This window comes from Lutra lutra, chromosome 8 (genome assembly GCF_902655055.1).
Source record: "Lutra lutra chromosome 8, mLutLut1.2, whole genome shotgun sequence".
Classification (NCBI taxonomy): Eukaryota; Metazoa; Chordata; class Mammalia; order Carnivora; family Mustelidae; genus Lutra; species Lutra lutra.
In genome coordinates this window covers 117,469,201-117,485,645 of record NC_062285.1, presented here as the reverse complement: position 1 = coordinate 117,485,645, position 16,445 = coordinate 117,469,201, and the positions used below count along the sequence as shown (strand labels likewise).

At 41.6% G+C, this 16,445-nt stretch overlaps 1 protein-coding gene and 1 long non-coding RNA gene across 3 annotated transcripts; one reads left to right on the top strand and one right to left on the bottom strand.

Moving 5' to 3' along the window:
• Positions 1-403: 403 nt before the first annotated feature.
• On the bottom strand, positions 404-16,070 carry NUDT4 (nudix hydrolase 4). Of its 2 annotated transcripts, none has more exons than XM_047743483.1 (5): positions 15,539-16,070; positions 5,482-5,592; positions 4,266-4,310; positions 2,084-2,171; positions 404-1,805 (listed from the first exon to the last, which is right to left on the bottom strand). In XM_047743483.1, the coding sequence occupies exons 1-5, from the start codon at positions 15,635-15,637 to the stop codon at positions 1,603-1,605; spliced, it is 546 nt and encodes a 181-aa protein (XP_047599439.1). In that variant the 5' UTR covers positions 15,638-16,070; the 3' UTR covers positions 404-1,602. The 2 variants fall into 2 exon arrangements, with proteins under 2 accessions (XP_047599439.1, XP_047599440.1); XM_047743484.1 differs by having other exon boundaries at positions 2,084-2,168; positions 15,539-16,069.
• Positions 2,314-2,918, top strand: LOC125107957 (uncharacterized). The gene is made up of 2 exons (XR_007129713.1): positions 2,314-2,456; positions 2,667-2,918. It is a non-coding gene; the product is annotated as an uncharacterized LOC125107957 (long non-coding RNA).
• Positions 16,071-16,445: the final 375 nt, after the last annotated feature.

Sequence of the window (16,445 nt, the reverse complement as noted above, 5' to 3'; positions counted from 1 at the left end):
ATTCTGGATGATCCTGTTTGATCACACTACATAATTTAGAATGAAATGTCATTGGTTAAAAGTCTTTCTACTTTATTCATTCCTCTGACAGCATTAATTTGTGAACTAGTATTTTATTTAGTTCAGCTGCATTTATGGCACAAATCTTTTTCGAAACAGCTGCACCGATTTTCCTTAGGTGTAACAGCACTCTATTTTTTAGCAGCAAGTATATTTTTAAAGGTTAACAATTTGTAGAATGTACAACTATACTAACTTTCTACTCTATACTCACCAGTTATAATATTTACAAGGCTAACGCCTACATACAGAATCATCTTTCACTCCTCCCACCCCATGTTTTTCTTATTCAAAGGTTTCTGTCCTCCCATCTCATTTCTGAGGTGTTTTTTTTTGGGGGGGGGGCGGGGGAGAAGAGTACAGGGGCTTCAGACAAGGTACCTGTGTGTTTGTCAATGGATTCTTGATTCCAAGTGAGTATAAAAACAAGACAAAATAATTCTTGGTTCAGGTATGTTCCAGTGCCCCAATAGTTATAGGATAAGTAGTACTTACTAGCAACCTATAAAAGATGAGACATTCTTAGGTGTCTTAATAATCTAAGTCTGTAACAGTGGAACAGCAAGGAGGCCATTTCTCAACTGTGATGTAGTCACCGTTGACTAGCATTTGAGGTTAGACTCTAATCCTGTGGTTACTACTGGTAACCAGTAAGTTTAACTAGAGGGGTCAGTAAATTAAAAAACAGGAAACATTTACCTCAAGAGAATTATTGTTTCTCAAATATTCTGGGTAGAGAGATTATGGATAAAGGGAATTGGCAATCTAGCATGCTAACTCAAATCCCATGAATACAGTTTTTCATGATGATGTATTTATTACATGCATCTTTCTTAACATAGACCTCTCTAAAAATCACCAACTGTATACAGTTAATAGTCCTTTAACAGAAAGTTTGGGTTATAGAGGGGAAATGGCCCTATCAGGTAGCTAGTGACATACCAGTTGTGAAAATTTATAGACAAATGAGTTGACAAATTCCTAAAAATAGCAAATTAAGTCCTTTGTCAAAGTAGTTATTGGACCATACAGAAATAGTCCAAATCTGGAATTTAGAAATTAAAACTGTGATCCTGTGATACACATTTTCAGATCGATAGATTTCTTTAATATCAAGATTTTTGTAAATTTCTACAACAGAACAATTTGTTGACTATGTTAATGCTGTGATGAGAAAATAATTTAGAGAAAAGATCTACCCATAAGTAAGCTGATCTGACAAAAACCACAGACTGATGTCAAATGGATGAAAAACTAAACAAAATGTATGAAAAAAAAATGACAACTAAAATGGGGGGTGTGGGTTGGGGCTGGGAGCACAATTAAGGCATCTAAAAAAAATTCCACATGGCTTTGGCTTATTAAAATATTTTACACTTTTTTTTTTAAGAAGATCTGAAAACATCTGAAAAACTTGCAAATTGTTTGAAAATCCTGCATGGCAAATTCAGACAGTTTGCAAGCGTCATTTGGATGTTTACCAAGGAAAATAAAGAGACCTCTCCCCACAAGACTGCACATGGGAGGTCCTCCCAGTTCTCTCTATCTTATACTGGATGGCAACCCAGAGGTCTGTGCAGCAGTCACGAACAAGGTGTTGTTATCTGGAAGGGAAGGGACTGTGGAATTTCCATTGGTTGGAGAACAACCCAGCTTTAGTTTTTCCAGATACTCTGCATGTACAGGCTTATGACACTGGAGAACTTTGATGGCATCTTCTACTTTGAACCACTCTCTCTTCCTTCCTAGAAAATAGTAGGACATTGGTCATTATACAGTAAAGTCAATTATAAAAGTAGGCCAATGCTTTTACAATGCCCTTCACCCCCTACCCCACAAATAACTTTACCGTTTTTTTGAAATGACTTATGCTGGTGGAAGAATTTTAAGAGAAGTGTGGACATACATATACTGATCCTCTTTGAAAAAGGTAACCAAAAGTAATTCAAGATGAAAACTATACAAGTACGAAGTACTTGAATTAAGAGAATCCAGATGGCAAAGGGAAAGGGAACGAACTTACCTATATTAACAGAATCTTCCCAGTCTTCTAATATTTCAGTGACAGTAAGAACATAAACATATGTTCTATGCTTTCTGTCTTGGTTCTGCTTGAATATAAAAAGAAAAGCATTTTAATCTCCAGGAGCTAGCTATTACACATTTTTGAGGAAAAAAGTCAGTTGTGGCATACTACTGCTTAGCAATACTATGCATACTATGCTTGGCATAGGCAAGTATAATCCAGTTGTATAACCCAGCACAGAAGTGAATTTTATATGGAAAAAAAAATATGTAAAATGGTGAAATTAACTCCCCATAGTAAACTTTTGGCACTTTGATTTCAACACATGTTTTTAAGAGACATGAAGTACCGATAGTTTAAAAGCTTCCAGGTGGGGCGCCTGGGTGGCTCAGTGGGTTAAGCTGCTGCCTTTGGCTCGGGTCATGATCTCAGTGTCCTGGGATCGAGTCCCACACTGGGCTCTCTGCTCGGCAGGGAGCCTACTTCCCTTCCTCTCTCTCTGCCTGCCTCTCTGCCTACTTGTGATCTCGGTCTGTCAAATAAATAAATAAAATCTTTAAAAAAAAAAAAAAGCTTCCAGGTGAACTATACGTGGCCAAAGTTGAGAATGGGTTACTCATTTCTGGAGTATTACCTTTTAGTCCCGTGTGCTCAAACTCGATTTTTACCCACATTAAAACTGCCACCTTGTCTTGTTTCTAGATTCAAAATTAAACATATGTTGGTTTTAAAATGAAGGGGCTCATCTTCATCTCAATTAAAAGTTAGCCTTGTCTACTATAGTCTAGGACTTCAGATAACTGAAAATTTGAAATTTGAAAATTTTTCAATTTTTTTTTTTTTTAAATAGACTCTATGCCTGACATGGGGCTTGAACTCAAAACCCTGAGATCTAAAACTGCTTGCTGTATGAACTGAGCCAGCCTGGCAGCCTGATAGTTGCCAGAATTTTTTCTACCACAAACAACCTAATTCACTCAATCCAAATAGCACATTATGTCTTTGGGAAGGTAACAGAAACAACAAAAAAGGAGAGGCATCTCTCACATAGAACATTACTGTTCATTATTTTTAAGAACTTACTGTCTTACTTCTATGCCTGGAAAATCAATACATTTATTATGTTATGTTCACAAATTCACTGAGATCACCAGGGTGAACAGGCAGGACAATTCTAACCTTCCCTTACATATTCTAAGGGGAAAGATACATTTGTTACTTTTTCCTGTTCAGATTCTATGAAATTTGGCATTTGTAATGCCAGTATTACTATTACCTACCTGTGTTATAGAAGCGTTATTTATAATGTGAGAAGTTCCCTTCAAACATCTTGTCAACATACTGGGGTGCCTGGGTGGCTCAGTGGGTTAAGCCTCTGCCTTCGGCTCAGGTCATGATCCCAGGGTCCTGGGATCGAGCCCCGCATCGGGCTCTCTGCTCCGCAGGGAGCCTGCCTCCACCTCTCTCTCTCTGCCTGCCTCTCTGCCTACTTGTGATCTCTGTCTGTCAAATAAATAAATAAAATCTTAAAAAAAAAAATCTTGTCAACATACTGAAATGTGCTTGCTATTTGTACCTTGGCTACTCTGAATTATAGAAAAACCCTCAATACATTTTTCACTTTTAGCCAGGAGATGGTGCTCTTCAATTGAGTAAAGCAAGTGCTGAATTCTGGGAAAGACTGAATACTAAAATTTGAGAACTTTACAGGAGTCATCTATTCTACCAAGTACTGCACAATTTCTGAATTCTGTGGAAAGCCTTTTCCATTTTTTTTTTTTTAAATTTTGAGAGGGAGGGAGGCTGCCCATGCAAGCGTGAGCAGGAGCAGAGGCGTAAAGAAAAATCCCAAGCAGACCTCCCTGCTGAGCACCAACGACCCTGAGATCAAGACCTGAGCCACAATCAAGAGTGGGTTAGGGCCATTGTACTGGACTAAGCTGGACTAAGCCACCCAGGCACCCCCTTAAAAATAAAATGTTTATGGTTCTACCAGAAGGACACAACTAACCCTTAAGTAGTAAAGGGGAAAAAAAGCTTACTTCCCTCCCTCTTAATCCTTTTAACTTACTTGCTTACTGATAGTTTTAGTCTTGCTCAGGTTGTGCCAGATTATTTGGCTGGTTAAGAAAGAATGGTTATAATTCTATTATTCGAAAGGATTACTTTGGCTACTCACCTCAAATATGCCCAGGAGTCTGCCTAACTTTCCTTTGACTCCAGCCTATTAAAAAAGGATGAAGTAAAATTGTTACCTTTCCTAAGAAAATTTATACTGAAGTTATTTTCTGACTATTTCAACTTTTGGATCTAAGCACAACAGGCCCTCCTATACCTCCTATACTCCTAAGCCTGCTTCTGTGAAGGTTTTTTTTGGCAATGGCAAGATTCATGACCTGTGGTCTGCTATAAAACATGGCTTAATTTATTCCATATGCAAGTTCAGACTGACCAAACTGACTGTCATTTATTTTTTTTAGAAATGACAGGGACTGACCAAAAATTAGACTTTCTACCAATTTGGGACAAAATGAATGAAAAGACTTTTCTGTACAGCAAGCACTTATTACCTTTCTTTAAGGACTTTCTGCCCCACCCCCTTCTTTCTTCACACGACTCAGGAGGTACAATTCTTTTCTATATGTTACCCTTCAAATGCAGAGTCCTCATTACTTTTACCCATTACTGTAACCGACTGACTGACTGGAACGTCATATCCACACCACAACGAACACTGACACCCGCTGTCTCCTCTATCTAGGAAATGTTCCTCCCTCAGGAAGCTGCTCATCCTTTAAGACCCATCTCTATGAAACCTTTCTAACTACAGAACCAAGACCCAATGAGAGCATTAGAATTTGCTTCCCATTTATACCCTAACTGCTGCTCAGTAATTTAACAGCACTTCAATCTATGCTGTAAAAGCAAATTCTATGAGCAACTTTAAGAAGATAAGCACGCCATGTATGCTTTTGTGTGTGTGTGTGCGCGTGCGCATGCCTCATTTTATTCAGCTTTAGGACAATACACAAAAGAAGTTTGCTTATTCATCTGAACAGTCTAGCACATGATTGTCTCTGTGCATTCCAGTGTATTACTCGCTGCTCAGAGACAAGGTCACCATGTTATCTACTGATCACTCATCAAACTGGTTGTCTGTTAAACAATTCTGGGGGGACGTCTACATTGCTTTTAGCTCTGTTTTACCAGGTAGCAAATGTATCTTCTTAGCAAAATGCCACCTATAGTTGCCTGCTTAAAAATGTTGAACAACAAAGAGAACCCATGTGATCTGCCTTGTCGTCTTCTCAGTGCACATGTAGCCCAAGCGCCCCACAAACACTTAAAACTTCCCAAGGACAGCCAACAAGCTACTGCAGGTTTATTTATCTCACCTCTTCGTACACCTCCCTCACAGCAGCGCCACCGGGTTCCTCCTCTGGCTCCATGCCTCCTCCAGGGACAATCCACTGGTCAGGGTACCGGCTGCTGCTCACCAGCAGCACCTGCAAGAAGGAGGACCACCGTACACTCCTGCCGCCCAGGGAGCACCGCAGCCCCCAACACCACCCTCAAACCTCCACCGGGCTGGGAAGCCCTTCCATGTTAACACACCTTTCGGAGTCATTCAAATAAGAGGAGTGCAGAGTCTACCACAGACAAGCAACTGACAGCTTCTGTACAGTTTTTCAGAATTCAACAGTATTGTGCTCACATTACGACACCATCTGAATGAACCTAATGAAATCACTTTAACTACCAGATTCAATTCGTGAAACACTCCAATTCTTGGAGACTAACAAAAGATAGAAGCCAAGACTTGGTTTACTAGCCTCAGAGCTGTATGCACTTAGGTTTGTGGTCATGATACCTGTTTTTTAAATTACAGAATCTTATCATTCTCCCTAAGAGTATGTGACCCCAGGCTCATCGCTCTGTTCCCTCACCTATGGAATGTATGAATACAGTTAACTAAGACTGAGAAAGGAGTAGGGAGATTCAGGTAAAGCCAATGCTCAGTATATAGAGAGTTCCTATTATATTTACACTTACAATTGGGTGGAAAGAAGACTTACAATTGGGTGGAAAGAAATAAATTGGGTGGAATTGGTTCATATTCCGAACCAATTATAAATGAACAAAAGTCACTTCTTTTGATAACAGGCAGTTGTAACTTATGATCTAGAAGAGGGTTGGCAAGCTATAGTGTGTGTACGGCTTTCCGTACAGTCCGGGAGCTAAAAATGGTTTTTGCATGTTTAATTATATGAAATTCAGATTCCAGTGTTCATAAATTAGAAAATCTAGCCACACTCATTCATATTTTTTACATGTTGCCTATGACTGCTTTCATACTCCAACAGTAGAGTTGGGTAGCTGTGACAGAAACAATGTGGCCCACAAAGCCTAAAAATATCTGGCTCTGTACAGGAAAAGTCTGCAGACCTCAATCAAGAGTAGCATTAACCTTGAAATATGCAAGCACTTTTTAAAAAAAAGGATGACATTATCAGAGTATCGTAGAGGATCATTATTTTAACAGTGCCTGAAATAAGAATTATGTATTTATCTTATGAATGAAAATTTGTGAGCTAGGGTAGGTTAAAATTCACCCAAATTAAAACACAAAGGCTATGATAAATAACCAAACGATATTTGTGAGGTAACAGGTGCCTTAACCAACTTGAACAAAAATGTTCACCAAATTACCTTGGTATACTGCCTTCAGAACATAAACCATTCTCACCAGATACATCAATCAATTCAGAGCCAAGTTTAATCTGTGAGGTGTGTACTGGTTTTCCGACATGCATGCCAGTAGTTCTATCTGCTCAGCTCCATCCCTACTGCCAGCAGCTGCTGGAGTGGAGAGCTCACAGCCAGGATGGGAGTTGCCTCCTACTTGAGGAGGCCACCAGGAACTCAACCTTCGCCAACTACGGAAGTGCCAGGCTGACAGTAAACAGTTCAGCAACTCCCATCTTTCCCCAAAAAACCTCTAAAGTGCGGAGTTGGGAGATCAGGGAACACCTATCCAGGCATATATCCCCTCATTCTGAAAATTAAGCAGCAAATTTTGGTCTATGGACACACCATCATTGCAAAATGATCAACCAACGTTCAAGGGGCCTGAGCATTGTTTCCCTCATTCCTCATCTGGAGAAGACTCTATTGCTTCTACTGGGACTTTATTCCTTCAAACGAACTAACTGGCAGAACAGTGCAAATCCAGAGGAAGCACTGTAAGATAACAACTGGTAAAACCTTAGAATAGTAATGGCTGGGGCGCCTAGGTGGCGCAGTTGGTTAAGCAGCTCAGGTCATGATCCTGGGGTCCTGGGATAGAGCCCCTCATTGAAGCCTGCTTCTCCTTCTCTCTGTTGCTCCTCCTGCTTGTGCTGTCAAATAAATAAAATCTTTAAAAAGAAAATATTAATGGCTGACACTGAAGGTACCACCAAGTCCAAATATCGCAATTCTGGTAAAAGGAAATGTAAGCCTTTTTAAGCTTTCTTAAATATTAGCAAACAGGGCTTACATACCAAAATTAGAAACTAAAGACCCAGAATAAGCAAATCCAGCAAGTAGAAAACACTGGTTTGAACTTGAAGATGTTTCGCAACTGTACAGATCACAACCAAGGTGTGTTTCATTCCTGGATGCACACAATGAAGGCTGCTGATCTACCATTCAGTGCACCAGTGCCATCCTCTCTAAAATCAAGCATCCATCCTTGTAGGGCTGTTTAGTGTTAATGAGAATGAAACACCGTAAGTCCTGGCCGAGGCACCGGCTGTTGGCCCTCACTAGCTCTTTGTTTTCTCAGATAAGCCAGAATCAGCTTACCAAGAATTAGGCTTTCTCCCCCAAATTTTGCCACTTGCATTTTTTTATAATTATTGAGAGTTAATAGTGAAATGAGTGCAGAAAAATTACCAAAAAGAAAGCAAAGATTAATTAAAGGTGGTTATTAAAAACTGGTATCAAATTAAATATGGATGAGGGTACTATAAAAGACTAGAAAAAGGAAATTTAAAAATCCAGAAAGAGCCAGCAAGAATCTTCAAAGTTCAAGATCTTTAAACAAAGTGAAACTGGAAATCAGATTTCGCTTTTTATTTTATTCAAAAGGGAGGCTTACGAAGGTTCTATGGTATTTCAATGCTTTGACCTATATTGAGACCGGCAAATACATTTTTAAGTTAAAACGAAAATGCTTAAGGTATAAAAGCATGTATCTTGTATCAAGGGAAAAGTAAACCACAACTACTGTTTCTGACTGCAGAGGTAGAGGCCTCTTTCCTGATCACTAGGTGCCAATGGGTTACAGATAATCTAGTTTTTATTGCCTGGATGAATTCTTACTACCTAATTTCTATGCTCCCTAAGCAACTTCCTTGATTACTTTCACAATGGGATAGGCCACTGAAGGGGCTAGCTATTGGAAAAGTACATCCTTATTTAGTAAACAGGGAGTTTCAAAGCCACTGATATTCTTATGTTTGAGTCTTGGAAAAAATGAAACTCTCATGTATCTAAGTCAATGATGATTCCCATTTGTCCCAAGATGGTCTTTAAGACCACAAAGTACATAAGGTTAATAATGTTGAAAAGCCATTAGTAGAGTCTGTCTGCTTTTCTGAACTAACACTTATGCTTCCAATTAAATCCAAATCTTTAATCTGCAACCTACAGGACATCATTCACATATGACTAAAATTATCATCCAAAGTCAGTGACATGGAATCTCTGTATGCTTCAACATCTCCCTTCATAAACTATTTTAGAAAAGTATGAAAACATTTTTAGACAAATGTTTTAGACAGTTTTAGACAAATGTTTTAAACAGTTTTAGACAAACAGTTTAGTAGAATCTGAGAACTTATCATGTGGAGTCCCTTGACATTCCGAATTGATTAAATTTAACTGATCAAACCATTACTTCAAATGTATCTCTCCAAAATAGGATATATTTAATAAATGAGTAATTGATACCAGAAATGATCAGCATCTAAACTACTAGCTTAAAAGATCTGATAATGAGCCTTCAGTGATGAAACAGATTTGAAAACCAGTATGTTTCATGAAGTATCTGCCTACTCATCTAGAGTACTTCAGAGTTCAAATGAGGTCAAGGCCACATTTGTATGTTTGTTGTGGTGTTGGTGATTATTCTACACAGGTAGAAGAAACTAATCTGAATAGCATTAAGTAGAGACAAGTGATTTAAATTCCTTCCAACATGCTAGAAGAATCTAAACGTGAACTCCCATTACAAATTACTCAATATCCTCAAAAAAAAAAAAAAAAAAGAAAAAGCCATCTTAACATTTCTACAACATCCCCAATCTACCAGATCTGTAATATAGGTTCAGCATGCTTACTGATGCTCTGAAAACATTATTACTGAAGTAACAGAGGTGTAGTATCTCATTCCGTTAGGAGGAAACACCAAAATACAACAGCTGACATATCCATCCCTGGTTGTTCATAGGTTTTATTTTTTATTTTTATTTTTTTAAAGATTTTATTTATTTATTTGACAGAGAGAGCTCACAAGCAGGCAGAGAGGCAGGCAGAGAGAGAGGAGGAAGCAGGCTCCCTGCTGAGCAGAGAGCCCGATGCGGGACTCGATCCCAGGACTCCGAGATCATGACCTGAGCCGAAGGCAGCGTCTTAACCCACTGAGCCACCCAGGCGCCCCTGTTCATAGGTTTTAAATTCATTTTCAAATACCTTTCTGGGCGTATTACATTTTGTGTATCCAAGATGATAGTCTGCCACATTAGTGACAAGGTGACAGCCGTGAAGAACGACATTCAACCTTCCAGATAGGCCAGAGTTGAGACCAAAGGCAAGATTTATAAAAAGGAGGTTAGCCAACCCACCAGGCTGCAGAATTAGACTTGAATCAAACTCAACCTCAAAGCCAGCACTGTTAGAGTTGTGAAAAGCAAAGACACTTCCTTGATTCAATCGGCCCACCTTCATATAAGCATTCCTGCTGCTATATACTATCAAACCTCAACCCCTCCTCCTTCCATGTATTGAACAAACACCACCATTCCCTTATCATTGTTAAAAAGCCAATTCTCACACTTGTCTTTTTGTTAGACAATGTTTTAAGCATTTGGAATATAAGTAGTAATTATAATGATCTACTTGGAACCAGCCCTTAGTCTTACTGGACAAAGGTCTGTCAATGAATTGGGAGTATCTCTATACTCTGTATCACCTAGTAAAGTACTCCTCATTGGGGCTGTGTAAGAGCTTGTAAAAGGGGGGGGGGGCGGGGGGGAATGCTGTGTAAGGTTTATGTAATACAGTTATGACCTCAGAAGATGGAGGTACTTCGAAATTCCTATACATCAAGCGGCCCCCAAATGTCATTTGTGTTTCAGCTTTTACCCTTAATAACTGTTCTTGGTCACAGTCAGCTTCTGGGAACAACTAGTCACTACAAATGACTACTTTTAGTGGGGGCAAGCTATCTGGAGAAACTAGGTGATCCCTACATGGAAGAATGAAGAGTTTTATTTTGTGATTACAGCTATTTAGAAGCTGTATTGGGGTTTTTGTACTTTCTTCCCACATTATCATGAACCAGGATGCATGAATGATTAAACCATCTCTACCGTAGTAACTATATTATAGGTATTTAGCCAAAATTAGGCCAGCAAGCAGCACATTAGGAACAACAGTATACACACAGACATTTTAAAAGATCTTAAAATGATTACTGTATCCATTAACCAGCTACCTGTTATTATTAAACAAATTAGTACTACTTTTTGGACTACACTACAGTGCACTACAGAGGCACAGTGCTATAGGAGGATCAGAAATATGGGCTCATTTTGGGAAAATGTGCTTAACCCAAATAAGATTATTGTTAAGCCTGGAAAAAGATCAAAATTCAAAATCTGAGGTATGGGTTCTACTGAATGCATTTTTGCACCATCAGAAAGTCAAAAAACCACAGGCTGAAGCCACTGAAGTCAGGGACCATCTGTATGGGATTGGTAGATAGATGAATGCTAAATCACGCTGATGACATTTTCTCCTAGTATGTCAATGTTCTGAAGCTATAGGTAAGCTTTCTTTCACACGTTTACAGAAAGCCTTAGTAATATATACCAAGAGCCTGAAACAGATGCAAATTTTGCAGAAGTGCCTTTCCTTTGGAAAGTGGCTGGTTGAGTGGCCTAAGAAGCCCTTTAAGTTTGGGAGAGCTTCAGGCATAGGTGACATTTCTGATGTTTAGAAAAAGCTGCCTTTGGAGAGTTAATTTTAATAAAAGTGGTCTCCATTTGAGGCTCATTATCTTGTACGACTTAAAATCTAAAAGGGTTTCTGCGGAAGCTTAAGAGTGTACATCTGATAAGGGAGACTACCTACTGATCCCAAGCAGACAAATGCAGTAGATAGAGACTTAACCTGTACTAGTATTTCTTATGAAGACTTGTTTTTATTAGGGCTCTGGTTTTGGAATTCTGCTTTCCCTACCAAGTCTTTTTAGGACTCTGCTTTCCCTCAAGGCTTAGTTTTAGTGCATGATTTTGTAGAATTCAGACATTTAGTTAATACACATTTGGCATTTAACAAACTGTAGAATGCAGCCCCTGGCTCAAGGAGCTTAAAAGCTAATTAGGGGAGTAGTGGGCAGTCTTTAAGGCTGTTTTGTTAGTGTTTCTCCCTCACAACTGTGCCTGGATTCCACCCAGAATCAAGTCCTTTCTATTTCTCTTTTTAGCATTCTATCCTATTTTGCTGCCAGATCATCATCAAGCTTGCATACATTTAAAATGTAAATGTTCCTTGTTCAAAACCAAGTGTTCTTTCTTGCCTAGCAACTCCTTAGCCTTACATTTAAGGTGCTTTTTCAACAGTTCTCTGTCCTGTGCTATCCTAAGCTGCAGCTCGACTAACCCACAGCCCCAGGTTTTGCTCTCTGTGATGTTTGGTCCTTCCTCTCACTGAAATCCAGCTCCAGTGGCTCTTAACCCTGGAGCATGTGAAGTTACTTTTCCCTTACTTTATTTCCCTTTACGTCAGTCATTTGTCTATCCTCCCACTGTAGCGTTATGTTTCTTAGGAGTTGACACTTTTCATCTCTGCAACCCTGTTTAAACTCTCATATACGCAGTTTTAAGTTCAAAAAAATCTATTTTTGGTTACCTTTTGTGAATGTATTGTTCTCTTTCACTGTACGAGCACAGTATCCCAGCTAATCAATGGGAAGCTTATTTTGTGGGATTCTGTGTAAGCCCAACTGCCAAAACTTCTGTAGGGTTGTTCCCTATAGAAATAACTAGTGAACGAGAAATCAAATGAACAGAAGATTTAGAAATAAAGCACTTGGGCTCAAAATTATCTGCCAGCTTTTGGGACCTTGGGATAAGTTATGTCTGCTGACTAATTTCCTCCTGTACAAGTGCTAATGCTTTTTACCTCAAAGGGATGATAAAATGGGCAAATATATAAAACCCCCCAAAAAATAAAGACTGCTGTTAGGACAACCTTCCTTCCTAAAACAACCTGTTCTCAACTATGGGCTGAGAACTCCAGGAGAGAACCATACTGGAACACTGTAACTTTTTGTGGTCAAAGAGCAATTACTATTTTATTTCAACTGACACTCTATAACATTTCATCCTAAAATAAGGCATACATTTAAATCTCCCAACCAGGACCTAAGTGTTGTTAACCCAGTGTGGGAGGGGATTCTCACCTGTTAGCTGAAGAGGTGGATTCAGGCTGTTTTGTATTCTACCCTTGGAAGGCTACCAGTATAATTTCAGTAACGTGGGAATAAATTCATAGTAAAACAGCAAGATGTCCTGGAAAGCTAACAGGGTTCATTTTGTAACTATCATATAATGAAAGTGCCCCAAATACTCACAACTACAGAAATGAAGATCCTAGAGAGATACATGTTAAAGTTGGCTGTGCATTTTACTTAGAAAATTCTAGAGCCTTCCCTTAGAACATATTGACTTGGTTTCTTCGTCTGCACTGTACCAGATTTGCCAAGTTTTACGTAACAGCTTTCTCTAATACTCCAGAACTTGTTCCTTACTTCATTTTATCTAATGGCAGTAGTCTCTTCACTCAACTAGAGACTAGAAATTTAGCATTTATTACAGTAGCGGAACAATTTCCAAGCACAAAAATAATTCATTGATCTACTAAGATAAACTGTGAAGTATTCTTCAAGCTTTGCTTTTACCACTCACACAATACAGATCATTGCAATTTCCTCCCATTTCCTATATTTTCTCCTGGGAACTTTTTTTTTTTTTTTTTTAACAAAGCGTGAATTCCAAGTTCAGGTTATGGCAAGACTTCAAAGTCATCACTTCCAGAGAGTCTTCCAAGCTCAGCCTCACAAAATCTCTCATTCAGCAAATAGCGTGCACCCAATTGCTAAAGAACCCTGTGCCAAGAGCCCACCATCAGGAGCAAGGGCTGGATCCTGAATTGTGAATCTGCCACTTCCTAATTATGTCATTTGGGAAAAGTACTAACAATCTCAACTGTCTCCTCACCTATAAACCAGCACTCAGAGGATGAAATGTAACAGGTCTCCAGGCAAGCCCTCCAGGCAAGCCCCACATATCCTAAGCACTCAACTAAGAATGTGATTACACAATAGTGAGCGAATCAGACAAGATCCTTGACCTTTCTTGATCACTTTGGGCTATTCTTTTATATTCTTTTATATTCAAAGCTTGCTTTTTCCTAACATGGCCCTCCCTCAACAATGTTCTAAACAGAATATACTTAGGGGCGCCTGGGTGGCTCAGTGGGTTAAGCCGCTGCCTTCGGCTCAGGTCATGATCCCAGGTCCTGGGTTCGAGCCCCACATCGGGCTCTCTGCTCAGCAGGGAGCCTGCTTCCTCCTCTCTCTCTCTCTGCCTGCCTCTCTGCTTACTTGTGATTTCTCTGTCAAATAAATAAATAAAATCTTTAAAAAAAAATAGAATATACTTAATGCTTGTTGACTATTTATTCTGTGAATGTTAAAAAATTTTTTCCCCTCCCACCTTCTAGCTTTCCTAACTGGGCCCAGGTCATAGTTTCTTCTGAAAACTCAAGAAAATTTATGCTAAACACTTAAAGGCCCCAAACTAAACACCGATCAGCATTAAAAGGCTTGGTTTCTTAAAATAAATAAATAAACAAACAAATAAATAAATAAATGCAAAACAAGAGTTTAAAGAGCATCATTTGAAGCACTTTGATTTTTGTCAACATAGTAAGAACTGTGCTAATGACTGTATACACTATGTCATACTCAGCCTAACTACACAGATCAGCAATAAGGAAACCATTAAATTTCCCATCTCTGGCTTTAGCCTGGTATTTTACTGGACACAGTTGGTTATGGAAGCAGAACTCTTAAGTCTTTTCTCTGCCTAGTCATTATAGGAATGGCAATCCTTTATAAAAGATTTTCACGGCTACCAATCAACTAGTATTGCCTTAGGCAAATTTAGAACAGTGAACCTTTTTAAAATTAAATAAACGTTAACACTGAAATAAGGAAAAACTGCTTTCCAGGAAAAACCTCAAGGGCCTCATATCAACCCAACGCAGGAGTATAAATTACAGAAGACTGCTTACTCTTAGAACAAGAAAAGATGCTCCTCTCCAGATGTCAAACCAAACAGCAAAGTAAAGAAGCCTTGGTAAATACGCTGAGAACTAGAGACTGTGCTCTGAAAATGGCAACTTTGCCCACCTCCCTCTGGCGTTATTCCACATTTCTCACTAGCCATCTTCCTGCTGTCAGTAAACTTTTAAAAAAAGGCGGCCATAAAAAAATATATCATCACGTGTAATTATGCCAGGTGCTTACGAGTTAAAGGGTCCACATGCAACTCCGATTTGAAAAACCAGACTGAATGGGGCTTTATTTTAAAGCACGGGGTCTGTTTGGCCAGTCCACAAACGTCCCTAGGTTTAATCAGAAAACGCAAACTGCTGTAACGTTAAAGGAAAATGTAACAGAGGCAGCGGCAGAAGAGCTTGGGTTGCACACTCACGCCATTTCTGCCGCCTCTATTAGCACTCGAGGTTTATCTGGCTTTACACTCAATTCGCGTGTTAAGATGGTGACTCCCGCCAGAAGCGACCTACTCCGCCCGGGACCTTCCCGCGGGCCAGGAGACGTCTCGGCCTCAGGTCCTCACGACCGCCTAGCAGAACACTGGGCTGGGCCAACCCCTTTGTCTCCTCCATCAACCCAGAGAAAGGAAGGAAGGAGGGAGGGCGAGCAGGAGGGAAAGAGGGAGGGGGCTAATCCCTCCCAGCCCCGGGGCCAGACGAGGAGTCGGGCAGGGAAAGAGAAGGGCAAGGACCCCCACCCCGGCCGGCCGCGCCCCCCACGCCCCGGCCTGCTCCGGCACCCCCGCTGCGGAGGGCACAGAGCGCGCTGGCCGCCCTCACCTCATCCTCCTGCTCGCTCCGGAAGCACAGGCACGCCGCCCGCTTCTTGAAGCCCTCGCGGTCATAGGTCCGCGTCTGGTTGGGCTTGAACTTCATCATAGAGGCGGGCTCTTGCTGCAGCTGCTGCTCCGGCCGCCGCGGCGGGGGCCCGGCCGCCGCCACCCCGCCGGGAAGTTGGGGCGCGGGCGAGTCGGGGCACAGGGGGCGCCGGGAGGCGAGACGGCGGCGCGGGGAGTGGCAGCGAGGCCGGTCAGTCCCGGAGTCGGCAGCCGCTTCGACGCGGGGCAGGGAACAAGTGCGGATCACTGCAGCCCGGGTACCGGAGAGGAAACACCGCCTCTGCCCGGGCGTCCGCCGCTCTCCATGGAGCCCGCCGCCCGCTCGCCTCCGCTTTCTCCTGCTGCTGCTGAGGCTGGCAACGCCGCCGTCGCCGCCGGAGGAAAAGCGAGGCTCGGGGCTCGCGCGACAAGAAGACAGTTGTGAGAACTCGCGGCTTCCACGCAGCAGCGCCGCGGCAGCTTCGCACCGCCCCCACCGCGCGTATATTTAAGTGGGCCCGCGCAGCCCCGCCTCCGCGCGCCCCGCCCTGCGCGCGCCCCCGCGCCTGCGTGCCGGGACCGTTGCGGCGGGGGAGGGGCGGCGGGGGGCGGGGTCTCGGCCGCGCGGCCGCGTGGGTTCCACGGAACCTGAGGGCCCCGGCTGCCGCCGAGCGCGGGTTGGCGAGCGCCTGCTAAGGCACCCGTGAGTAGGAAGCAGCAAAGCCCCCTCCCTCCGTGTTTATAAACACCGCTCCTTGCCCCGTGGAGACCTTAAATGCCGTCTCCAGGAGAGGAGGTCCAACTGCGTACATCTCACAAAGTTGCACCCCGGTCAGCAGTGCCTGGAGGCGTCGCGGCGATGGCCGTCT